Source organism: Trichomycterus rosablanca, chromosome 8 (assembly GCF_030014385.1).
Source record: "Trichomycterus rosablanca isolate fTriRos1 chromosome 8, fTriRos1.hap1, whole genome shotgun sequence".
NCBI lineage: Eukaryota > Metazoa > Chordata > Actinopteri > Siluriformes > Trichomycteridae > Trichomycterus > Trichomycterus rosablanca.
In genome coordinates this window covers 31365663-31393034 of record NC_085995.1, presented here as the reverse complement: position 1 = coordinate 31393034, position 27372 = coordinate 31365663, and the positions used below count along the sequence as shown (strand labels likewise).

The window sequence follows — 27372 nt, the reverse complement described above, 5'->3', positions numbered from 1 at the left end:
AACGCGAAAATCTAGAAGTTATAGAATTTGTGTTTGTGTGATACACTATATAGATAAAAGTGTTGGGACATCCATTCTAATTATTAAATTATTGTGTTTTAGCCACAACAGTTGGTAACAGGTGTGATTTATCAGTTATATAAAGGAAATTATATGCTTTCACTTTTGCAGCAACAGTTTAGGGAAGGGCATTTTCTCTTACAGCATTACTGTGCCCCTGTGCACAATGCATGGTCTATGAAGACATGAAGAAAATCTTGATTTTTCTTACAGAGTCCTGACCCCAGCCTCACTGAACAGCTTTGGAATGAAATGGAACATCAACTGAGACTTTCTTGACTAACATCAGTGTCCAATTATACAAATCCTCTTGTCACTATATGGGCACAAATTCCTACAGGGGCCGGCACGGTGGCTAAGTGGGTAGTACTGTCGCCTCACAGCAAAAAGGTCCTGCGTTTGATCCCTTGGTGGGCGGTCCAGGTCCTTTCTGTGTGGAGTTTGCATGTTCTCCCTGTGTCTGCGTGGGTTTCCTCTGGCTGCTCAGGTTTCCTTCCACAGTCCAAAGACATGCAAGTGAGATAAATTGGAGATACAAAATTGTCCATGACTGTGTTTGATATAACCTTGTGAACTGATGAATCTTGTGTAATGAGTAACTACCGTTCCTGTCATGAATGTAACCAAAGTGTAAAACATGACGTTAAAATCATAATAAACAAACAAACAAATTCCCACAGACATACTTCAGTCTTGTATGAAGTCTTATCAGTAGAGCGGCTGTTGTTATAGCTAAAAACATTACATAGAGGTCATGCTATTTTAATACCAATTGGGATGTCTAACAAGCTCATAGTTAGCTGTACCAATTCTTATGACCATATAGTGTATTTTCAAATATAATTTTTTTAGATAAATAAAGATTTAGGAGAATGAACAAATGACAGATTCCTGTTTTATACATTTTACAAAATGTCAGGAATACAGCCCGGACAGGGTGCCAAACCAGTGGAGCGCATCAAACACAAACACATTAATTTATTTGGTCCTAGTATATTATTTGGTCCTAGTATATAGTATATGATGATGGTAAATAAGGTAAAGCAGTAGTGATCTAAAATTTATCTTCCCTTTTCTTCTAACTGTCTGCAAAAAGAAGCAGATTAGACGTAATTTTGGGTAATATTAGAATCTGCTAACTTTCCCATAACCGAAATTTCTACAACAATTTCTGCCACAAATTCTGCCCACATAGTGTACAGGGCATATAGGGCATGGACAGAAAAGTAGAAACACCACAAAGTACAGTGGTACCTTGAAACTCAACGTCGATTGGTTCTGGGAGTGGCGTTGAGTTTAAAAGGCACTGAGTTTCAAGGTATTTTTTTTCCATAAGGATGTATGGGAAATCTGTTAATGCGTTTCATGGGCCCGTGGAAAAAAAAGCTAAACACATTGAGTTTAAGGGTAAACATTTCTCAAAGAAGGGCGTCGAGTTTCAAAGATTTTAAGGTTAGGGGACATCAAAGTTACAAGGTACCACTGTAGCTTGATTTGAATGTCACAACACCTCTGAGCAGGTAAGTCTTTTATTGTTGCCCTGAGTCTAAGCAATAAATGTCTGTACATGCACAAACAGCATCAGCCAAAAGAAAGTTTTCACAAGTGGAAGCTCACGGACAGAAATAAACACCATTTTACAGCGTAGCAGCTAAATGACTCACATGTTCAGCCCCAAGAAAAGCAAGAAAACGAAGTGAGCATGTCTGCAAGGTGACTGTGCTTTGTAAGCAGGGTTACCATTATGAAACTTGGTTCATCGTCATGGATTTATGTTTGGAGGAAGCCAAAAGAAATTCTAGTAAAAACTGTGTCCTGAACTGTTGAGCTTTGACCTCAACCTAGCTGAATATTCTTGGGAGCAATTGAAGGGTTTATTGTGAGCCAGGCCTTCTCGCGTCAGTGCTTGACCTTACAGATGCTCTCTGTGTGCTTAAATTCCCACAAACACATAGATTTTTAATAACCTTTTATGTAATGCCTTACCAGAACAAGTTGGGGAGATTGGATACATAACCCCTGATCAAATCATATGACATATTTTGTTTAGTTAAAATTATAGATAGATAGATGGGCTAGAAAGGTATATAATTTTTAGCCCATCTATCTATCTATAATTTTAATTAAAATATGCTCTCAATCAAGTTAGCCAATTCAATCTAGCCAATTCACATTCCACTCACACCACCTTGTGCCAGCCAAGAGAGGCTGAAACTGTCACGTACCATGTATCACATATGGAGAGGCACCTCATGCAGGGCAACAAGAGAGGGCATAAAAGCACAATAATCCTTATCAACATCCTTCCCTACAGACAGCCTGCTTGTGTGTGGGGAGAGTTATTCCCCAATATTTACTCAATCCAGTCGTGGCTAATTGTTCAACTCCCTAGTGGATTGGTCCAGGTCCTTTCTGTGTGTTCTTCCAGAAAGTCTGAGTTTGCATGTTCTCCCTGTGTCTCCATGGGTTTGTGAACTGATCAATAATGTGTAACCTGTAACCAACATCTAAAACATGACTTTAAAATCCTGATAAATAAATAAATAAATACAATTTTGTGTAATGAGTAACTACCATTCCTGTCATGAATGTAACCATTTTAAATATTAAACATTTAATTATTTCTTATTGTAGTATAGTTCTGTGACTTTTGTCCTTACCAAAGAACGCCTGAATTACCTTTAAGTGTTATCTAAAGACCAATGTTTTCTGTATACCTGACGTATACTTGTCAAAAAGAGGATAACTGCTATACCCTAAAATGCTTACGGCATGAGGTATTTGTTTGTCTATTCATTGTTGGTATGATGTAGTAAGAATGACATTCAATTCAGCTTCTACCAAGGGTGCTGCAAAGGCAAGGTCAGAAATGTTATGTGAGAGCAGGCATCAGGTTTAACTGAACAGCTCAGCAGAGCTTCATATAGAGACGCTGTCGAGAATAAATATAAACTCTCATCAGTCACTTCATTAGGAGCACCTGTACCCATGCTTACTTATTTTTATTTAATTTGGTCATATGGATGCAGTGTAGTGCATAAAATTATATAAACGTGGGCCAGGCACTTTCCTTAAAGTTCACATCAGTATGGAGAAAAAAGTCTGACCTGACATAGTGGTTGGTGTCAGTGATTGAATATTTTACTATTTTATATCTGCACTATGTATATTGTATTGCACTTGTGTTCCATGTTGCACTCTGGTCCTGGAGGAACATTGTTTCGTTTCAATATGTACCTGTATAGAGCTGAAATGACAGCTTGAACCTGAACTCTTGTTCCCCTTAGTGTAGATGTTATGTACAGTGAGACAGAGAGCAGAAGTCACACAGAGATACAGAGAGAGACGAGAGCTCACGGTCATTCTTTTACAGAACAGGAGCTGTTCACACAGAGTCAGTGCTGAACAATTTCACCTCCATGATCAGACTAGAACTTCTATACACGTATTTATAGACTTTCTGACACTTTATTACACATTTATCACACTTTATTTTGGTTCTATAAAGTTGTAGATTTGTTCTTTGAAGAAAGAAACGAGTGATGGCATTCATTGTGAAGCACATGATAGGAGGACAACTGAAGGATCTGGCCGGGGGTCTCAAAGAGGACAAATCTGAAACGGACAAGTCTGAAGCTTCAGCTAATGGAATGACTCAGGAAGAGTTTGAGCAGTATCAGCAGCAGCTGGCCGAGGAAAAGTAAGTAAAATTCAGTAACTTAATACTTGTTTGTCCAGAAGTAAATAATATATAATTATAATTTCATTTTTGATTTTATAAAATCAAAAATATACATACAGCAACTCAGATAATTTAAATTTAATATAGTAAAAAGTTCTATAATGTAATTGAATTTTATGACATGGCCTACTAATTCCTCCGTAGTGACTATAGCTGGGGTAGCACGGTGGCGCAGTAAGCAATGCTGTCGCCTCACAGCAATGACCCAAATGGTCATTTTATGATGAAGAGCAGTTTGTCTTGATGGTCACATGGTCCACAGCTGCTGAAACTCTCTACAATCAAACAGGATTTACTTTTCATGGGCTTGAATGTAGAGCAATATAGAATCCCCTACTCTAAAATCAGCATGAAACGAAAAAAAGCAGGAGCATTTTACTTTCACAGCAGCAGCTAAAGCGATGGCAATGTTATGTGTGATCGACTGTGAACAGAGTCACTTTTCTGGTGAAAAATTGCTTGCTATTACATTCCCACTACGTAAAAGTGTCCACAAGATACAAAACACATATTTTAAATTGCAAAAACAATCTAAAAGACAAAAACGTTCATTTAATTTTCATTTGCATCAACCGATTTTATTATCCTGGTCAGGGCCACAGTGGGTTTGGTTCCAATGGAAACCACTGGGCGCAAGGCAGAAATGCTTTGAGCTGAGCACCAGTCCATGCAGGGACATTAAAATTGTGACAACAGATTTGAAAACACAAATATTTGCTGTTTTTGAAGATCTTTTGAATAATAACCTTTTTTAATAATAGACAGCTACACATTAAGACAACTAACCCTAAATATCTGGATTTGTACACATTATGAAGCACAAGATGTATTTATTTATTCAGAATCTTTATATATTTATATCTTAATATCCTGCTAAGAAGAATGCAATTCATTTTATTAAATAATGCAAGGTTTATTTTAGTTTTAGATGAAATGATTAGTTTATCTATGAGTAAAAGACGTGTCTCTTTGTTTCTGAAGGCTGTTAATTTACATACTTATTATGTAAACATCAACCTACTTTTACACCTAATTAAATGCTGCCTGAAATGTATTCACACAATTACAGATTCAATTAGTCAGTCTTGGATTTAAAGACTTTTTTATGGTTGACCTTCATAGCTTAAATTTGCACATTTAAATAACAAGACCTTTAAATCTGTGTTGCTTTTCAGGGATTGGTATTCCATTTCAAACATCCTGTGATATAAAAATAGCATCCTTACCTTTTTCCCATGTGTAATAGGAGCATAGATAAGGATCCTGCCTCCAATCAATGCTAATACATTTCATTGACCTCTAGGATTATATTTGCTTGGTCCAGACTTGAAGATGGTGGCTAAATCTCCAACAAATGTCCTGTTACACACATATTGTGCACAAAATTTATTTATTTATACTGAAGGTTGAGAACTTGCAGTGTGTATGGAAAAATTTTAAAGTTTTTTTAGAGCACCCACTCGGCTGTGCCACTGTACACTGCACTGTGAGTGCGTATAATAGCCATATTTTTACATTTTATATGTACAAATATCACACTGATTTATGATACCATCACTGATTATGTCCACACTGTGCAATCTACAATCTACTAAAGTGTGCAAAAGCAAGGAACCATTTATAAATACTCAAACCTTAAACCTGATTAATATTTCATTTTTATTTCAAATTAGGTGTAAATATCTGAAGAACACAATGAAACAAAATTGTATGAAACTTATTTAAGATATTTAAGCATAAGGTAACAGTTTAGATTTTCCTCCCATTCTCTAAGAGACCGAGAGACCACTGTTCCATGTAATCCTTTGTCTTTTCCCCTTAAGAATGCCACAAATTACATTTACATTTTTAGCATTTAGCAGACACTTTTATCCAAAGCGACTTACAATTATGACTGAACACAATTTTTTTTTTAACAATTGAGGGTTAATGGCCTTGCTCAGGGGCCCAGCAGTGGCAACTTGACGGTGGTGATGCTTAAACCGGCAACCTTCTGATTACTAGTCCAGTACCTTAAACACTGAGCTATCACTGCCCTTTAATAACTTTGATAAACTATCCACACCACCATAATTAATAAGAATCTGGGTTGTTGAGTACATATATTTGTCCAGCATGGAAAAGCTTTAAAATTATAAATGCATTTTTAAACAATTGTGTTCCAAGCCCAAAATTGGCAAAATGTCCCCCACAAGTGCATGTTAACTTTTCACTTGACCTCTATATTGTTGCATCCCCAACCCAAATACACACAAACTGTATGTGACTGTATTTTTTGTATTATCACAGGGTGAATTACTTCTTCTCACAATATGGAGACCTGACATATATACTATGTTTAACCTTTGTCATGTTGTACCACTTCAAAACACAGAGCATGTACAGATAATGTTACAGATCGATGCTGTGTATCAGTACCAGGCTGATTTCTCTCATTTTTACTCAGGATAGAACGAGAAGCCAACTTTGCCCAGAGAAAAGCAGAGAGAGCTACAGTCAGGAGCCATTTGAGGGACAAGTACAGACTGCCAAAGGTTGGTTGTATCATATAATCACATGACTATAACTGATAGAATAGAATGCCCTTATTTGTCATATATACATACACTAATCAGCCATAACATTAAAACCACCTCCTTGTTTCTACACTCACTGTCCATTTTATCAGCTCCACTTACCATAAAGGAGCACCTTTCAGTTCTACAATTCCTGATTGTAGTCCATCTATTTCTTTACATACTTTTTAGCCTGCTTTCACCCTGTTCTTCAATAGTCAGGACCACAACAGAGTAGGTATTATTTAGGTGGTGGATGATTCTTAGCACTGCAGTGACAATGACATGGTGTAGGTGTGTTAGTGTGTGTTGTGCTGGTATGAGATCAGACACACAATTGTAGAACTACAAAGTGCTTCCAAATGGTAAGTGGAGCTGATAAAATGGACAGTATGTGTAGAAACAAGGAGGTGGTTTTAATGTTATGGCTGATCAGTGTACAGTACAATGAAATTCTGTATTCTGCCTTTTTAGGATGTCCCCTCCTATCTGATAGTATCCCCTTTAATTCTAATCTTTTCTGCCACTACAGACCCCCACCCTGAGAAAACTCCAACCGCTTTTTAGCAATGAGGACTTTAACCATCGATTCCCTTAGTGGGTGCCCAGTTAATCAATAACAAAGCAGAGATTTGAACTTGAGAGCTTAAGAGCTCAGCAGTGGTGGGCTGTCAGAATTTCCAGTTTCTTGGACTAAACACAAGATTTTTGTAGTTTTTGTAATCTGTATATGTATTTCATTTTGTACACTTGTATGTTACCGGTGTTTTGTACTCACTCTTGTGGGTTTTTTTCTCTAGAGCGAGCTGGATGAAACTCAGATCCAGGGTGCGGGCAGGGATGTGGAGTTGCCCTCAGATCTGGCCAAGATGATCGCAGAGGACAATCAGGAGGAGGCAAATAAACATTCTGTCCTGGGTCAGCTGAGCAGCATACAGGACATCGGCATGGACCAGATGAAGGACAAAGCTCAGGCCACATTTGACGGCCTCAAACAGTCAGCAGAAAAATGTGAAGTCATGTGATCTAGGTACATTTATACAAGCCACTGGGTGAAAGTGATCTTGTATTAATACTAGGGCTGTCAAACGATTAAAATTTTTAATCGCGATTAATCTCAGAATTTCATATAGTTAATCGCGATTAATCGCATTAAAAAAAATCTGTGTAAATGTTATAGAAAACAAGGATTTTTAAGTGAAATGTTACAATTAAAATGGTGAACACATTTTATGCTAAATGTACTTATGTTAAAAACTGCTGGGACAAGAGAAAACTGTAAGGGAGTTTTATTCTCTCACATACTAGGCAGTAAATGTCAGATTGTAGGTTAGAATTTCTCCATCAGCAAACATTGTAGATCAGCGGTGCTTTAGGTGGGATAAGGCGTAGTTATTGTATCAGACTTGTCTGTGGTTGTATCGTGACGATGGTTTGATGGACGTTTCTACACGAAGTGAGTGTGTTTTGACCCTTTGGGGCTTCCATAGTTCATGAACTAAAGTGCTCGACTCAGCTTTCCGGTATTCGGTACAGAAGAAGAAGTTAATTAAGTGTAATAAAGTGTTCTGCTCCCGACAACTTGTGAATATAGCGTGTATTTATTTCTTTATTATGCAAGTGCATCACTACCACGATCGGTTACATTATGTTAACAAACCGCAAATGAAAAACGGTGGCAAGTCCGACATTAAAACGTTTGTTCTACCAGTCAAGTGTCAACATGAACTAGAATTTGCGTTAATGGCACTAATTTTTTTAATCGCGTTAAATTGAGGTCGCGTTAATGCGTTATTATCGCGTTAACTTCGACAGCCCTAATTAATACTGAATCATCATTTACTTAAACAGACAGCAACATCAATATGAAACTTGTTCTTTGTACAATATTTTATTTCTGTGGTATTACCTGATAAATAAAGCTCATTTTTAACCCTAAATGATGACATTTGAGAACTTTATACGACACACTGTAATGATTACATTAATAGCTAATGATGGTCATTTTAATTATTACAAACCTTATCATATATCAGATTATAATGAATTTGTCTTTAAAGAAATGGATTAATTAAACAGCAGTTTATTTAAGTTATTCTTAAAATTATTTATATTGTTAATGAATTAATTGATTAGTTTATTTAACTAGGACACACGATGGGGACATAGCCTGAGCAGGGCCATATTTAATCAATGTAAAGCTAATAATAATGATAATTATTTAATTAAACAATGAATTCAACTTTAATAAACAGTCAGGGTCATGGTGGGTCCAAAATTTGTTCTTTGTACTGTGTCCAGACCGCTTTTTTTGAGGTGTGTCGAATCTCATCCATTAAAAAAATGGGATGTAATGTGGGGAAGTAGACCGGGTTGGGCCCCTTTCCATAGAGAACTACACCTACTTTATAATTATTATGACTATGATGATGCTGATAAAATGATGATTATATATATATATATATAGCAAATTCAAATAAATTATTATTATTATTATTATTATTATTATTATTATTGTTATTATCATTATTATTATTGTAGCTAGCTAAAACAACAATACAATAATAATAATGATAATAACAATAATAATAATAATAATAATAATAATAATAATAATAATTTATTTGAATTTGCTGTTTTTCTATTATTGTATTTATGTATTCATTTATTTGTTTTTATTTACTTATCTGTATGTACAAGCAATTGTGTTTATTTAATTACATTTAATTTATTGATAAAGTGCACTGATGTAGAGCAATAACGAATACTAAACCCAAATAAAGGTCGGAACTAACAGCGCAGTGTCAATTATTATGGGAATCATTTCAGTGTGGCAACAAGGGTTACGTTTCATTCCACTGTTTATTTCACTCGAGAACAAAATAGCTAGTAAAACAATAATGATTCAGTCATTTGAAACACTATTTAAACAATTTTAAGCGGTTTAGGACACATCCCACAAAAGTATCAGTGTAGCTAGTGCACTAGGTGCTTATATTTAAAAACACAACATTAGGTAATTCAATGGAGACTAAAGCTGATAGTTTTTATCGACAGCTGCCTAAAGTGGTAAGTTTACTGACACAAAGTTAAGAATTATAACTTAGCTATTGTTTATAAACCGCTGGTTCTGTCCCAAACCGCCTAGCACCAAACTAAGTAGTGTACAAAGATTCGGCATGTGGTTTGAGACGGAGCCTGGCTGAATTTTCAACAGTACAAACCCACTGGTTCATTTACACAATTCATGGCGATAAAACACCATTTACTAAATATATAACATTATTCCTTTATTTTGTGTTTTTACTATAAAATGGTGAAGAGCAGTGAACCTGTAGGGTTGTGTAATTAGGTTGAGATTTGTTGACTGTGAAGGTTATAGCATGATTAACATTTATGTCTCAAGCATGCAGGCCAGTGCTAGTGGTCTGTGCAACAGTTGGATCTTAAATGTGCATTTATGTTTTGTGATGAAGGGTTTACACACAATGCATCACCACTATAATTATTCTCTCCAGAGAGCTGTTGACGGACTGTTCTAGGTTTTTCTGAGCATATCCTGCATTGAAGTTCTCAATGACCAGAAATCGGATCTCCTTTTTTGAGCTGGTTTAATCTAAAGCGACCTACAGTGGACCTAATGATTTCCACCAAGTGGCTTTCTGTACCATTATGGATAATTTATTGTGCCTAACTGCTTTAAGTCTCACAATGTATAGTTTTTGTTAAGACCGGCTTATAAAAGTGTCTATTAGTAATCATTCTGAATGAATCTACCCTCATCAATAAGCTTCCAAATTCAAAGTGGAAGTCTGTTTCCCTGCAATGATTTAGTGACCAATCCAGCATTTCTGTCTTGCACCTATTTTTCCCAGTGCTAGACGCACTGCTAACCTGGTTATGATAAAGCGCTTAGTGAATTTACAAGGGGTCTTTAAAAAGTCTTTTTATATTTTTGTTGGAAGCGAGTGAGGGTGGGAGGAGAAGTAATTAATCATGTCTGAGAGAGCTTATCGATTTAGCGCTATCTGATTTCCACCTTTTTGGACTCTCAAAGAAGCTTTAAAGGGAAGAACATTTTCATGTGATGATGATGTGAAAGCAGCGGTGCATCAGTGGTTACAGGCTCAAAAAAATTTTTTGCTGATGGCATTAAAAAGTTGGTATGACGCTGGGAAAAAATGCATTGGAAGGAGACTGTAAAAAAAGTGATGTAATTTGTTTTTGAAATTCTTAATAAATAGAGTTTAAAAAAGTGCGGAAACCTTTTGAAGAACCCTCGTATTATTATTGTACCCTATTTTGTTGTCTGCATGTCAAACATGTATTTCAAACATTGTATTTTATTATGTGTTTCAAGGCTGTAGCCGTAAATAAAGCATTTGTTGGAACCAAATCTATCTGGGGTTGGGGGAGAAACTGGGGTTTTCTACCATTCTAAAAAAATCCTGCAATCAATAACACTGTCTACTGTCTATCAAGAACACTGACAGATTCTAACATTACGTAAAACTAGTTAGTGGAATATTTTTATTTGTTATTTTTACATCACCTCCAGTATATATTGTGATTATAGCCTTGATGTATTTATATGTTTATTTATTGATTTTGTTGTTATTGTTGCATTCAGGAGCTTCATGCACATCTTAATGGTTCCGTCAGCTATGAAACTATGGAGAAACTCATTGCCAGAAAGCCACATCTGAACATTGAGTCCAGCATGACGGCTATCCAGAGTGGACAGCAGCGCACGCTGGATGAGTATGTACTCTTTGTTTGTCAGATTCAGATTTTTTTGTACTACTGGAGTAATTAAATATGTTATTCTGGACCTAAAGTCTAAGTCAAATTTAAATGGGGTTTAAAAAGTGGTGTCCCCAAATTTCACACTAGTTTAGTGAATTGCTTACTTTTATATCAGTATATCACCATCTTTGAGTGCATGCTAAAACCCAATATTCATCTAACAGTAAGATCTTCACTGTAACTGAGATGATGCTCTGCTTTCTTGAGTAGCCAAGACATTTGAAAAGTCACACGCAAGATGTCAGTAATATTTGGTGTGACGTGCCGATTTGAAATGTATTTGTTTCAGTCTTTATCACATATAATTTCATTTTTATCACCCACTTGGTGTTGGACATGGTGTTTAGACATAGCCAATAATGTATGTGTAAATGGCCAATGGTGGGCTAGTTTAATAGTTTGATGTGCTGCATGATTGGCTTTGTCTGAAGCCCTGCAATGTATTGCACACTATCCAAGGTATCCCTGCCTTGTGCCCAGTGATTCCTGTTGGAACCGGACTCGCCATGACCCTGACCAGGATAAAGCAGTTACTAAAAATATTTCTACATATGTTACCTAAAATAATTTTGCTGCTGTTCTTTTTGTTTTTTACATGCCTAAAATAACATCTTACATATATTTTCTATATTACATGTATTAAAAAAAAAAAAAAAATGTGTATAAATTTTTTTTAAGATGTTTCCAGGTTTTCAAAGTGATCCATCAGCTTGTTGATTCAGAAGAGGACATCCTAATGGTAAATATACATGTGCTAGACTTTCACAGTAACACCTCTGGTTTAGGAGTTCATAAAATCCCTTTAATTTTAACAGGTTGCCAAAGCTGTTATTCAGGAGTTTGCTGCTGATGGAGTAAAGTATTTGGAACTTCGTAGTACACCACGTCAAGAGACTAAAACAGGTTAGTGTCCATATAAGTGTTACAGGACTTGTTGTGATGAATGAATGCTCATATTGATTTATAATTGTTCTGCCTTTGGATCAAGGTCTGACGAAAAGGAAGTACATTGAAACTGTTATTGAAGCCATCAATCAGTGTAAGCAGGAGCAAGTAGACATAGATGTCAGGTTTGTAACACCTATCAAATATTTTTGTTGTCTCAGTAACTTCTTTATTGTGATAAATTACAAGTTCATTTTTTATTTTACAGGTTTCTAGTAGCCGTGGATCGCAGAAATGGGCCCGAGGTTGCTATGGAGATGGTAAAGCTAGCTGAGGACTTTATGCTGTCCAGTGATGGTGTGGTGGTAGGACTGGACCTCAGTGGTGACCCTACAGTCAGTGCTAACTTCTGATTAAATAAAATAGGTTCTAAAATCATCCTCAGGGTTATAGAGGGTAGTGATAGAGTACAGTGATAGCTGTACTGGACTATTACTAAGACAACACTAATACTAGTACAACACAATTCCTTTAGATACACTAATACCAGTACAACACAATTCCACTAAATCCACTAATACCAGTATAACACAGTTCAAGTCCACATGTTTTTATAAAGTAATTTTTAAACTTACTTATTAAGAATGTTGGGTGTTCTTTAGGTCGGGCATGGAAAAGACTTGCTTCCCGCTCTTCAGAAAGCCAGGAACTGTGGGCTCAAGTTGGCATTACATTTGTCAGAGGTTTGGATTCAAATAATAGTACATTGTAACCCTATTTTTACATAGATTTTATTTTAAAACAGCAGCTATGTAGCAACATTTAGCCATTATATTTCAGGTTCCCTCTCAGAAGGAGGAGACAGATTTGCTGCTGAGTTTGCCTCCTGACAGGATTGGTCATGGAACATTTTTACACCCTGAAGTTGGTGGATCAGACAGCCTAGTAGACAAAGTCTGCAAGCAAAACATTCCTATAGGTGAGTAATGGTAATAACTAGCATCTGCAAGTAAAAAAGTAGCAGCTGGCATCTACACAAATTCAGCAAAATTCATCAAAATATGCAGGGTGTCAGAGGATTGCTTTTTTTAGTTTTGGACTATTGCTACAAGTGATTGTGTGTTATGTAAGTTATTTACATTTAAAGAGGGCGGCACGGTAGCTCAGTGGGTAGCACTGTCGCCTCACAGCAAGAAGGTCCAGGGTTTGATCTAATGTTTCTGTCATGAATGTAAAATCCTAATTAATAAATAAATAAATATTTACATTTAAGGCATTTAGGAGACACTTTTATCCAAAAAAACTTACAATTATGACTGAATATAATTCAAGCAATTCGGGGTCAAGGGCCTTGCTCAGGGGTCCAACAGTGGCAGCATGGTAGTGGTAGAGCCCTTCTTGCTGTGAGGTGATGGCACTACCCACTGCGCCAGCATGCCGCCCTGAACTTCATAATAAAAAGCTTATTTACTAGCGACTATTTGACCTTTTTGCAAGCTGCACGTCAGTCATCACTTTTTTTATGCCTTTTCTCCCTTTTTCTTCCGATTTTTAGCACATCCAAATTTACCCAATTGCGTTATGCTTCCTCTCCACTGGAGCTGACCCCCTCCCCACTTGAGGAGAGCGAGACTGTCACACACCCCCTCCAACACGTGTGCAGTAGCCGACTGGAACTTTTCACCTGCACAAGGCGAGTTCATATGCCGATCAGCTTTGTGCACGAAGAGCCACACCCTGATCAGCATTAATCCTCGAACTCCTGCAGACGCCATCAACCAGCCAGCAGAAGTCGTAATTGCACCAGTTATGAGGTCCCTATCTGACTTCTCCTACTCTATGAACAACAGCCAATCGTTGTTTATGCAGCCGCCCAGCCCAGCTGGATGACAGAGCTGAGATTCGATACGATGTATTCGAAATCCCAGCTCTCTTGTCCAAGTGTGTTTTACCACTGCGCCACCTGAGCATTTTTTTAACAGGAAGTCCAACAAGGTCATGGTAAGGTGTCCACATACTTTTTGTTACGTAGTATAGATTTACTTCAAAACTAAGGAAGCAAACGTAATGCACCAAACACGTCTTGGCTTTATTTTGGGAGGGGGTGTTTTGTTTAAGCATGTACACTGTATTGTTACCCATGTACAACTTTTCCTTCTCACAGAATTGTGCTTGACCTCTAATGTGAAGGGTCAGACTGTACCCTCATATGATAAGCATCACTTCCAGTATTGGTATGAGAGGGGGCACCCGTGTGTAATCTGTGTAAGTCTGTCTAATTCATGTTAAATATACAGTAGATAACTCTGCTTGCTAGTAGTAATCAAATACATCTTCATCCTCCTCTTTGTTTTCTGCTTTTTTTTTCAGACGGATGATAAGGGTGTGTTCTGCACAGATCTCTCTCAGGAGTACCAGCTGGCTGCGTCTACATTCGGTCTCAGTCGAGAGGCCGTGTGGTCTCTGTCCCAGCAGGCCATTCAATGCAGTTTTGCCCCGGAGCCTATAAAGCAGCAGCTGGAGCAGAGGTGGGCTGAGCTCAGACCTAAGATCCTTTACTGATGGAGCTATACTCAGCAAATGGGTTTAATAGGTCTCCCTTCTGTGCCAGCACTACAGCATTTAGCACTTGAACATGTTCACCATGTGTACTGTAGCTGTGACTTCATGTTACTGCCCACTCCACAGAAGCTTTTTTATTAATTGAGAGATATGTAGGGATTGCTGCCTGGCCTTTTACACAACGATGTTATCTCTTCATAGTCATGTTAGTAATGCAAATTTTGCCTGATTTCTTTGAATTAATAACCGCCAGTAGCCGACAGTTAACCAACATTATTCTTATTCAGTCCAATCAAAATATGGTGGTGCAGCAGGTATTGAGGTTTACTGGGATTAATCTTTTTCTCCAGTCACATACATGTGTACATGTCTGAGTATTCTGTAGTTCTCTTACTTTCCAAAAACATGTAGATTGGCTTACTATTAATATATTTTAAATTAGACCAAGTCCGCTCAGGTGGCGCGGCGGTGTTACATCAGTCTACCCATGTCGAGATCTGGGTTTGAATGACAGCAGTGTGATTGCGTAACTGATTATAAAAACAGACATAATTGGTTATGTCAAAGGGGGGTTAGGGACATGATGCCCCACAATGGATTGGCTGCTTCCTGTGTTGTCTATTCCTGTCTTGTGCTCAGGCAGGGTTTCTTGGTGAAACTTGCACAACCCTGACCAGGATAAAGCAGATGATAAAAATAAAAAAATACAAAATGGAATGAAATTAGAGCATGGCAACATGTCTGAATCTGATGTGAATACATTTTACTTTCAGCTACCTCATCTTGTACATATGTAATAATGTTTTAATGCTTTTAAATAAATAATTCTCGTCTTAACAGCACTGTACTCTTTAATACAACGATTTATCCAGGAGAGGGCAGCAGATCAACAAAAATAGTTTTTATTACTTTTATAAACCTGTACATACTGATAAACCATAACATTAGGCATCTCTTCTGCAGGGAAACAATGCACATGTGACCATCCAAATGATCTTGTAGAAAATAGGATCTATCGGACCTGTTGACCCTGTTCCATTACTCCTGTGTCTAGCTCAGATACCTGCATGCCCACTGCAGGTGCTTTTGATGGTGGACAGGAGTTAATGCAGTCCCATACACAGAAGAGTTTGATGCACTTTGTGTTGAGTCACATTCACTTCATCACCATTATTTAAATTTGCTAGTATTTGAGCCACAGTAGCTCCTCTGTTGGTTCGTACCAGACACCATAGCCTTAATGTCTTCTGACCCTCCTTGGACCACTGTTGGCTGGTACTCACCATCCACTCCTTGCTGTTGGGAAGATACAGTACTTCAGCCCGGTTGTCTGGTGATAGCAATTTGGTCACTGTCAAAATCTCTCAGCTATTTATGCAGCATATGTCTGCTGCATTCAACACGTGTACTTCAAGCAACTAGCATCAGCTAAACATTTAATAAATCCCTGACCGTCACATAGAGAATTGTTGCAAAATAGACATTGCTCTGTAGATCCAAATTTATCCAGCAGGTGGAAGCAGATTCTTCTAACTATGTTAAACCTTTAAATCTGATTGCTCTGAATCTGGTTGTCCTGACACCTGACCCATTTCCTCACAGCAATAACTACAATCACAGCAATTAACTACAATAATGCTGGTTATATAATGCCATAGAGATCCTAATCTTTAACCCTGGATACACCTAATAGCCAAAAGTTTGTGGTCACCCTGACCTCACAACCTCAAAACCATGGGATTAATATAAAGCTGGTTCTCATTGCAGTTAAAAGTGACTCTTTTTAACAGATTTTGGAAACTAAATGCAGGGATTAACTCTTATTCAGACTCAAGAGCTGTAATAACATTCATCACTAATTTGGGGTGTTCTGATTCACCCTAAAGGTAAATCATAGAGTTGAGGTCAGAGTTCTGTGCAGGCCATTTAAGTTGTTCCTCAGCAAACACATCTAAAACCTGATGAACTGAGAGATTAGATTTGCCAAACTCAAACTCAAACCAAACTCAAACACTCTATTTGATGGGAAGTCACTGGACTGTTGAGTATGATCAATTCTACAGTACTGTCAGTTTTGACGTTAAATAATCTATTTTTTTGTGTCTAGTGCATCTGCATTTCCTACACCCACAGTTTAACCTGCTTTTGATTGACAATCATTATAAATCACTTGAGCAGTTGAGGTTATTGTTGTGGTTTAGCTATTTTAAAGTTAGGCTCATTTTTCATAACATTTAAGGGGTTTCACATGTGCAGTTTAGGACCTAACTAGACATACATACATACATACAGTGTATCACAAAAGTGAGTACACCCCTCACATTTCTGCAGATATTTAAGTATATCTTTTCATGGGACAACACTGACAAAATGACACTTTGACACAATGAAAAGTAGTCTGTGTGCAGCTTATATAACAGTGTAAATTTATTCTTCCCTCAAAATAACTCAATATACAGCCATTAATGTCTAAACAACCGGCAACAAAAGTGAGTACACACCTTAGTGAAAGTTCCTGAAGTGTCAATATTTTGTGTGGCCACCATTATTTCCCAGAACTGCCTTAACTCTCCTGGGCATGGAGTTTACCAGAGCTTCACAGGTTGCCACTGGAATGCTTTTCCACTCCTCCATGACGACATCACGGAGCTGGCGGATATTCGAGACTTTGCGCTCCTCCACCTTCCGCTTGAGGATGCCCCAAAGATGTTCTATTGGGTTTAGGTCTGAAGACATGCTTGGCCAGTCCATCACCTTTACCCTCAGCCTCTTCAATAAAGCAGTGGTCGTCTTAGAGGTGTGTTTGGGGTCATTATCATGCTGGAACACTGCCCTGCGACCCAGTTTCTGGAGGGAGGGGATCATGCTCTGCTTCAGTATTTCACAGTACATATTGGAGTTCATGTGTCCCTCAATGAAATGTAACTCCCCAACACCTGCTGCACTCATGCAGCCCCAGACCATGGCATTCCCACCACCATGCTTGACTGTAGGCATGACACACTTATCTTTGTACTCCTCACCTGATTGCCACCACACATGCTTGAGACCATCTGAACCAAACAAATTAATCTTGGTCTCATCAGACCATAGGACATGGTTCCAGTAATCCATGTCCTTTGTTGACATGTCTTCAGCAAACTGTTTGCGGGCTTTCTTGTGTAGAGACTTCAGAAGAGGCTTCCTTCTGGGGTGACAGCCATGCAGACCAATTTGATGTAGTGTGCGGCGTATGGTCTGAGCCCTGACAGGCTGACCCCCCACCTTTTCAATCTCTGTAGCAATGCTGACAGCACTCCTGCGCCTATCTTTCAAAGACAGCAGTTGGATGTGACGCTGAGCACGTGCACTCAGCTTCTTTGGACGACCAACGCGAGGTCTGTTCTGAGTGGACTCTGCTCTTTTAAAACGCTGGATGATCTTGGCCACTGTGCTGCAGCTCAGTTTCAGGGTGTTGGCAATCTTCTTGTAGCCTTGGCCATCTTCATGTAGCGCAACAATTCGTCTTTTAAGATCCTCAGAGAGTTCTTTGCCATGAGGTGCCATGTTGGAACTTTCAGTGACCAGTATGAGAGAGTGTGAGAGCTGTACTACTAAATTGAACACACCTGCTCCCTATGCACACCTGAGACCTAGTAACACTAACAAATCACATGACATTTTGGAGGGAAAATGACAAGCAGTGCTCAATTTGGACATTTAGGGGTGTAGTCTCTTAGGGGTGTACTCACTTTTGTTGCCGGTGGTTTAGACATTAATGGCTGTATATTGAGTTATTTTGAGGGAAGAATAAATTTACACTGTTATATAAGCTGCACACAGACTACTTTTCATTGTGTCAAAGTGTCATTTTGTCAGTGTTGTCCCATGAAAAGATATACTTAAATATCTGCAGAAATGTGAGGGGTGTACTCACTTTTGTGATACACTGTACATACATACATACAGGGGTTGGACAAAATAACTGAAACACCTGTCATTTTAGTGTGGGAGGTTTCATGGCTAAATTGGACCAGTCTGGTGGCCAATCTTCATTAATTGCACATTGCACCAGTAAGAGCAGAGTGTGAAGGTTCAATTAGCAGGGTAAGAGCACAGTTTTGCTCAAAATATTGCAATGCACACAACATTATGGGTGACATACCAGAGTTCAAAAGAGGACAAATTGTTGGTGCACGTCTTGCTGGCGCATCTGTGACCAAGACAGCAAGTCTTTGTGATGTATCAAGAGCCACGGTATCCAGGGTAATGTCAGCATACCACCAAGAAGGACAAACCACATCCAACAGGATTAACTGTGGACGCAAGAGGAAGCTGTCTGAAAGGGATGTTCGGGTGCTAACCCGGATTGTATCCAAAAAACATAAAACCACGGCTGCCCAAATCACGGCAGAATTAAATGTGCACCTCAACTCTCCTGTTTCCACCAGAACTGTCCGTCGGGAGCTCCACAGGGTCAATATACACGGCCGGGCTGCTATAGCCAAACCTTTGGTCACTCGTGCCAATGCCAAACGTCGGTTTCAATGGTGCAAGGAGCGCAAATCTTGGGCTGTGGACAATGTGAAACATGTATTGTTCTCTGATGAGTCCACCTTTACTGTTTTCCCCACATCCGGGAGAGTTACGGTGTGGAGAAGCCCCAAAGAAGCGTACCACCCAGACTGTTGCATGCCCAGAGTGAAGTATGGGGGTGGATCAGTGATGGTTTGGGCTGCCATATCATGGCATTCCCATGGCCCAATACTTGTGCTAGATGGGCGCGTCACTGCCAAGGACTACCGAACCATTCTGGAGGACCATGTGCATCCAATGGCGGTGCCGTGTATCAGGATGACAATGCACCAATACACACAGCAAGACTGGTGAAAGATTGGTTTGATGAACATGAAAGTGAAGTTGAACCAGATCTAAATATTATTGAGCCACTTTGGGGTGTTTTGGAGAAGCGAGTCAGGAAACGTTTTCCTCCACCAGCATCACGTAGTGACCTGGCCACTATCCTGCAACAAGAATGGCTTCAAATCCCTCTGACCACTGTGCAGGACTTGTATATGTCATTTCCAAGACGAATTGACGCTGTATTGTCCGCAAAAGGAGGCCCTATACCATACTAACAAATTATTGTGGTCTAAAACCAGGTGTTTCAGTTATTTTGTCCAACCCCTGTACATACAGACAGATACTTAATTTATCCTGAGGAAAATTACCTACCATGTCAGTGTACATTCTTATTATTGGCTTTCTCTGCTCGGACATCTGAAGGTAGCTCATCTTCTTCACAAAGCCTTAAGCATTAAGAACATCATCAAGATGTGCCCTCAAGGTGAATTCGGCATTTTGCTAAAGTAATTTAGCTCAGCATTTTGCCCAGATAATTACCACACCTATAAGCAAATGCCATGACTGTCATTATTTCATGTTTAATTTCATAGAGTTATGCATTTTTGCTGTACAGTGGTACCTGTACAGTGGTAACTTTTTCCCATAAAGATGTATGGGAAACCTGTTAATGTGTTCCATGGTCCCGTGGAACTGTATATATATTTCATTATATGAATATTACATTATCTGTATATATTAATAATAATATAATGTTATATTCCATTATCAACAATGTATTCTTGTGGTATATGTTGTTTACAATTACCATACCAAATTTTTAGCTTCTAATTCTGATCTGGAGTTATTGAAGTTGGAGTAAAAAGAGTCCATGTTGGTCTCCAAAGGTTTCCAACACATAAAAAACAGATGATGTTGCAGAAAAAATATGTAAGATGAATAATTTGTACTTAATATTGTCATTACTCATTTGTGCCTTTTTCTCTCTAAAGCTCTGTCATACTCTGTCTATACACATAAAATTTACCCTTCCCATTTCTTCACATTAGTCTGTGAAAAAACAAGCTGAATCATAAGTAAAACAAGTCAGAAACGACTCTTTTCAAATGATTTATTCATAAGAATCGATTCGGAGAGCTGTTCCGTTATCTATGTCAAAGATTAATTCGTTTTGCTCACTCTATTTCATTATGGTGTCATGTGTAAACAACTCCATGGATCAGTGCATTTGATTGAGAGATTCAGTCGTGGGTCAGGCATTGATAAACCAATCAGAGCTTCTGAATTCAGATTTCGGGTGAAATTTCAGTTGTTCCTTTAACCCAAAGCAAGATACTGTATGTTTTTTTGCATTTCTCCAGTGTGTGTCATTTAGGTGATAATGAAAAACTCTTTCTTTATTGGTTGTAGAAGAATAAGAGACAGCTTAGTTAACAAATTACCAGTTTCAGCTTTTTACCGCGAAAGCCAAGAGAATAAATGATACGACTGGAGGAGAGTTTTTGTTAGTTAGGTGGACAAACACAGTAGGAAATGGTTTTATATATTCTGAAAATATTCTGGAAACCTACAAGATGGCCACCAAGAAGAAAAACAAGTGGATGAGTTACAAGGTACCACTGTATTTACTTTCTTTCTCCCGCCTCAGATACTGTGAACCAATAAACGACATGAAAGTTCTAACGTGGTTTGTTGTGATGCATTTTCATACTCTTGGATAATTCAGGTGTAAAAAGAAGATGAACCAAAGAGAAAATGTCCAGATTAAATAACTCAGCAATTGATTTGGACCAGAACAAACGACCTATAAGTGTAAAAAAACATCCTTATTATAAACGTTTAAGTAGGAGACCCGGGGCAGCTACAGAAGCCTGTTTTGTTTGCTGCAGTGTGTGGCTATCTTAAAATAAAATGGCCTTTGTTTAGAAAATTTCGTGCTTACATTTAGTGTTTTATTAAGTTTTTTTGCCAAAGTTTACACATGGTTTGTTTGGTAACTTTGTGGGGTAATTGGACATAGCAAATTGGGGAAGTTGTAGCATGCCTGTTGTTACATCTTTTTTGTTGTTTTGTGATGTTTGGCCTGTTATGAGTATTAAATGATAATTGTGATTTACTAACCCCAGGTGTTTTACATTTTCTGTTTAATTTATAAAACATGTACATTATATAACCAACAGTATCTGAACACCACTTCTGATTGTTGACTTCAGGTGTTTCTTTGCTAACAGGTATATGAACATTTATTGTTTAAAATATATGATATGTGTCCAACTTTGTGGCAACAGATTGGAAACGGCCTTTTGCTTATTCAGCGCAAAACATGGTCATAAAGTCTTTTTTTTTTGTATTTTTGTTTATGCATTTTCTCCCCTTTTTATCCCGACTTTTAGTGTGTCTGATTGCATCATGCTTCCTCTCCACTAATGCCTACCCCTGCTTTGATTTAAGGAGAACGAAGCTAACCCACGCCCCCTCCGACACGTGGGCAGCAGCCATATGCATCTTTTCACCTGCACTAGGCGAGTGCTAATGCGGATCAGCACCGTGTACAGAGAGATACACTCCTTCCCCACCCCTGTGCAGGTGCCATCACTCAGCCATCAGAGGTTGTAGTTGCATCAGTTACGAGGAGACACTATCTGGCTTACTACTACCCCACCCCCATATGAACAACAGGCCAATCATTGTTCATGTGGCCGCTCAGCCCAGTCGGATGGCAGAGCTGAGATTTGATACAATGTATTAGAGACCCAGCTTCGGTGTGCTAGCGTGTGTTTTTACCGCTGTGGCACCTGAGCGGCCATAAAGTCATTATTTGACTTGTTTGGTCTGAAGAAACTCCAGTGGCTTTCACAGAGCCCTGACCTCAACCTTATTAAACACCTTTGGGATGAATTGATATATCATTTGGGCACTCTTGTCCAACATCAGTGCCTGACCTCACAAATGTTCTTTTTACTGAGTAGGATTGTAGGCTGTATGGATGAGGTTGGTAGCAACTGCACTCAAATAATAACGGGTACGTTGTAGTCTTGCAATTGCCATAGACACACATTGACAATAGAATCATGTGTATTACAAAGCTTGGTAAAATTTCAAGTAGAGCTGTCATGGGATGCCACCTTTCCAAGTCTGTTGGTTGAAACTCATTATTGCAGTTTAAATAGCTTCTCGTTGGGAGTCTCATGTATAAGGACTGCAGTGACAATGACATGGTGGTTGTGTGTTAGTGTGTGTTGTGCTGGTATGAGTGAATCAGACACAGCAGCGCTGCTGGAGTTTTTAAATACCGTGTCCACTCACTGTCCACTCTATTAGACACTCCTACCTAGATGGTCCACCTTGTAGATGTAAAGTCAGAGACGGACGCTCATCTATTGTTGCTATTTGAGTTGGTCATCTTCTAGACCTTCATGAGTGGTCACAAGACGCTGCCCACGGGGCGCTGTTGGCTGGATATTTTTGGTTGGTGGACTATTCTCAGTCCAGCAGGGACAGTGAGGTGTTTAAAAACTTCATCAGCATTGCTGTGTCTGACATCACAACACACACTAACACACCACCACCATGTCAGTGTCACTGCAGTGCTGAGAATATTCCACCACCCAAATAACACTCTGTAGTGGTCCTGGGAGAGACCTGAAAATTGAAGAACAGCATGATAGAGGGCTAACAAAGCATGCAGAGAAACAGATGGACTACAGTCAGTAATTGTAGAACTACAAAGTGCTCCTATATGGTAAGTGGAGCTGATAAAATGGACAGTGAGTGTAGAAACAAGGAGGTGGTCATAATGTTATGCCTAATTGATGTCGTTACAATTAGTGTCCAGACTTTAGGGACACCCTGTACAATGCCAAGGAAGAACTGGATTGTTTATTTTTATTTATTTTTTATTCATGTTAACCTCTAAGCTTTTGGCAGTGTAAAGCTTGCTTAATCATGGACAGTAACACGTGTGTTCCAGCAGCTTGTAATTTATCTGAAACCTGGTAATGCATTCGACTATCTGCCAAATTTTCTCTGAGTCCAGGGTAACAGTTTTTCAGGGTTTTTTTTCAGACCGTGCCAAGAGACCACCTTTACTAAAACAATCACCAGCTGTAGTGTATCATAATCCCCTACAAAGATTTAGAAGGCCATGCTGCAAAGGTAAATGACATGTTAGGACTTCTTTACACTTAAGACTTATAAAACTTATAAATGTGGATCTTTTTTTGTTTATTTTTGTCGATTAGACTTGCTAGGCTTACACGCCTGCCAAATGCACAGGTATAAAAACTATCAGTGGTAGCTGCTTTGGACATTCATTGCAAGTACAAAGAATAGTATAAATCCACTCTTTTGTATTCGATTCTTCATCTTTTTGGTCCTAAAGCATGCACTGTGGGCTGAGCAAACAACATCTGCAGGTCTTAAATTGTTTCAGATCTACACAAACCACCAGGCATTAAAGGTGTCTCCACCTGCCAGTTGAAGATATGCAGTGACTGGCAGCTGTGCTTGTGGTGAGCCCATGTGAGTGACAGTTGTTAACTCTTCTGCATTTACCTGCACTGAGTGCCAGCCTGAGTTCAGCATTCAAATGTTCTTAAGGAAGTGACAGTGTTTGTGTATTATTGTAAAGCACAGAATGAAAGCGAAGATAATTATATGGTGTCTAAAGCTGTATTACTTAAGAATCATGTCACTTTTTAATTTTAATTGGCTTTTTGTTTGTCAGATAATTAAGTAGGACTAGCTTAATTAAGGTTTGATAGTAAACAGAATAGTGTATCAGTCAGGACGCAAGAATGAAGATTAGGAAACATAATTTCTATTATGAACTGTATTGTATTGCAGCTGTAAACAGAAAAACTCAATATTCAGTATCAGTACAGTTTTCGGTCATTGACTCTGTACTCTTAATATCATAAGCTGGATCACACAGGAAGAAAGAAGGTATGCTAACAGTCCCAAAAGTGAATCTCAACTATAATGTGGTGCAAACTTTATCCACGATAGCTGGCAGGGTATATACTTCAGTCTATATACTCACAGAACTTGAGTATAAGATTAAAGGCACCCAAATGTCTGAGCCTGTTATACACTTTAAATGGTTTTATTCTTAATTTATTTATCATGTTAATAGCTTTTAAGGTGACTGTCTAAGAAGGCAAGGGTCAAACTGAAGTGATTAAATAAAGATACACTTTAGGTCTTCTCTGAGGAAGGGAAGGCTGGATGGTAAATTACCTCTTTGACTGCAACAGCAACTCCTAATCTCTGGTCGAGGCACGGTGGGTAGCACTGTTGCCTCACAGCAAGAAGATTCTGGGTTTGATTCACAGGTGGAGCGGTCTGGGTCCTTTCTGTGTGTAGTTTGCATGTTCTCCCTCTGTCTGCGTGGGTTTTCTCCAGAAGCTCTGGTTTCCTCCCACAGTCCAAAACCATGCAAGTGAGGTGAATTGGAGATACAAAATTGTCCATGACTGTGTTTGACATTAAAGACTTGAACTGATGAATCTTGTGGTTCTTGGGATGTGAGTTTGAAATGAAGATGGTTTTACGATGGAAGTGGAATTGTTGAAAGCCCTGACAGTATACAGCTTTATTTACCGTCAAAAACTGTCAACATCATAGTATAGTATACTAAGTATTGATTATTGCAATGCATACTATACTATTTACTATTATAGAATTGGAGCATTTAATGATTATACTGTATAACTTGGAGCATTCAATGAGAAATAAAAGTGCTGTTCATGTTACGCCCAGTACTTAAGTGGCTTCAGTACATTTTTTTTTGGCTTTTTCCCCAGATGCAGCATCTTGTGATAACCTCTGAACCTTCCTCAAGCCAAATGGTTTCTGTGTGGAATGTGGCTTAGACCAGGGATTTTAAACCATTTTGGACATGCGCCCCCCTCCGTGTGCCGACCTCGAACTTGCGAAACAGCAACATTCATTAATAACAGTAAAAACGAAGAGATGACTGAGGAGAGGAACTTACGGTTCGCTTCATAATAATCGACTCCTGAATCATTTATAGCCATATTGTGAACAGAGCATCTCCCACTATACACCTCTCTTAAAGACACACACACACACACGTCCTATTTGATAGCCAACGGTCCTTATATTTAGACTGAGCTGGATTATATTAAACATTAAACGTGTGTGTGTGGTCAGCAAGACTAATCAAATATTTCTCCTGTGGGTGAAAAATTAATTGCTTTAGTTTTAGAAGTAAAAAAATCTCGTAATGTCGCGCCCCTCTGGACAGGTATTCGGGGCGCACTCCACAGGTTGAAAACCCCTGGCTTAGACTGCCAGCAGAGCATGATGATGTATTTGCTGCACTTTAAAACAGATCCTCCCTACATATTTATGTTTCCAAGACTCACTGATTCCTTAGTGACAGATTTTTATTCATATTCTTTCTTGACTTCTTTTAAAATGCTAGATTTTAAGTTATGGTACCATATGGCATGAAGCAAAGTGTTGAGAAATCATGTGCTTATGATATTACAATATTATTTTTAGTGTGGCAGGGGGGCACAGCAGGTAGTGTTGGTGCCGCACAACTCGGTCAACTTGATTCTGACTATCAAAAGCATCATTTGACAAACATGTTTTTAATGTTAAAAAAAACTAGTGTAAATCATGTAAAAAGACAACCAAAGATGTAGGAACACATTTGTAATACATACAGAAAACTGCCCCTCATGCACACCTCTTCCTTTTTCTTGTTATTATTCTGAAAACTATCTGCAAAGAAAACTTTTCAGAATACAGATCCACTGACTGCCAGTCGTGCTCTGAAGGGATAGCACAACATGAGGCCATGTATCACTAAATCAATATTGCATTTTTCTTTCCTTGCCTGAATTGAAAACAGTTACTTATCTTCTGTGTGCTCAGAGGAAACACAAACCTACAAAACGGAGGCAGCCTGGAGGTACTAATCAGTGTCCAAGCAGAAAAAAACAAAAGATTGCAATACAGAATTAAACTCTGAAAATAAAGACTGGTATAACTGCTAAACATGTTCTGTGTTCTGTTGTGTTATTTGTTGTGTTATTTCAGTCACTGTTCGCGAAAATGCCACCTGGAATAAAAGTAAAAAAAAAAAAAAGTATAGAAGTAAATGCACTTTTTAGAGTGTATCTGTAACATATTATGTTTTGCCATATAAAAAGAATAGTATGTTTAGAGAGGTGTTCGGGTGCCACAGCTGTAAACATAAAGTCTACGTTCAATCCTAATTGGCTATGTCTGTGGAGAGGGTGCAGGATACACCTTGGAAGGGCATCCCACCCCTTGGAAACTGGACCCACCGTGACCCTGACCAGGATAAACCATAGGTAAAACACAAAGGTCAAATGAAGGAATATGTTTAGGATATTTTTAGAATCCACTGGCATAGTGGCACAGGCTGTTGAGTGGTGCTGCACAGCAACACAGGTATGGGGATTCGAGTTTGAGCTTTTGCATGAATGCACTAATTTCTTTTTTTTAGTTCCCTAAAGAATATATTGTGCAAGGAGAGTGAAATCATAAAGAGCACAAAGAAAAGCATAGTTAGCTTTGGGTTGTGTTTAATGTCTGTACAGTTGATTTACATGGTTGGTTTGTATGTTATATTAATGTGATGTCATGGCTGTTTTGGGTTTCAATTATTTATGCATCTAATCTTTTACAGTGACATACTACTTCATCCAAAAGGTTTAATACATTTAAATTATTAATATGTTTTTTGGGTTTCTGAGAATACTTTATTTTGAAAATAAATGCAGCAACCTTCATCATTAGCAGTTTAAATCAGTGGTTCTATTGCCCCCTTGTTTTATTATATGTTTGTTCATGCTTACAAATATATTAAAGACACTGTCAAATTAATGTAGATTTTAAAAGTGGTTGAAGACTTGTTTCCCT

At 38.4% G+C, this 27372-nt stretch overlaps 2 protein-coding genes across 2 annotated transcripts; both read left to right on the top strand.

The window, feature by feature from the left end:
- The first annotated feature begins 3602 nt into the window (after nucleotides 1-3602).
- On the top strand, nucleotides 3603-7382 carry cplx3a (complexin 3a). The gene is made up of 3 exons (XM_063000048.1): nucleotides 3603-3760; nucleotides 6249-6336; nucleotides 7158-7382. Exons 1-3 carry the CDS (start codon nucleotides 3603-3605, stop codon nucleotides 7380-7382), a joined length of 471 nt encoding a protein of 156 aa, XP_062856118.1.
- Nucleotides 7383-9290: 1908 nt separating this feature from the next.
- On the top strand, nucleotides 9291-15435 carry adal (adenosine deaminase-like). The gene is made up of 10 exons (XM_063000047.1): nucleotides 9291-9426; nucleotides 10988-11118; nucleotides 11842-11902; nucleotides 11979-12066; nucleotides 12152-12233; nucleotides 12317-12443; nucleotides 12711-12791; nucleotides 12889-13027; nucleotides 14213-14313; nucleotides 14419-15435. Exons 1-10 carry the CDS (start codon nucleotides 9382-9384, stop codon nucleotides 14608-14610), a joined length of 1047 nt encoding a protein of 348 aa, XP_062856117.1. The 5' UTR covers nucleotides 9291-9381; the 3' UTR covers nucleotides 14611-15435.
- The last annotated feature ends 11937 nt before the right edge of the window (nucleotides 15436-27372 follow it).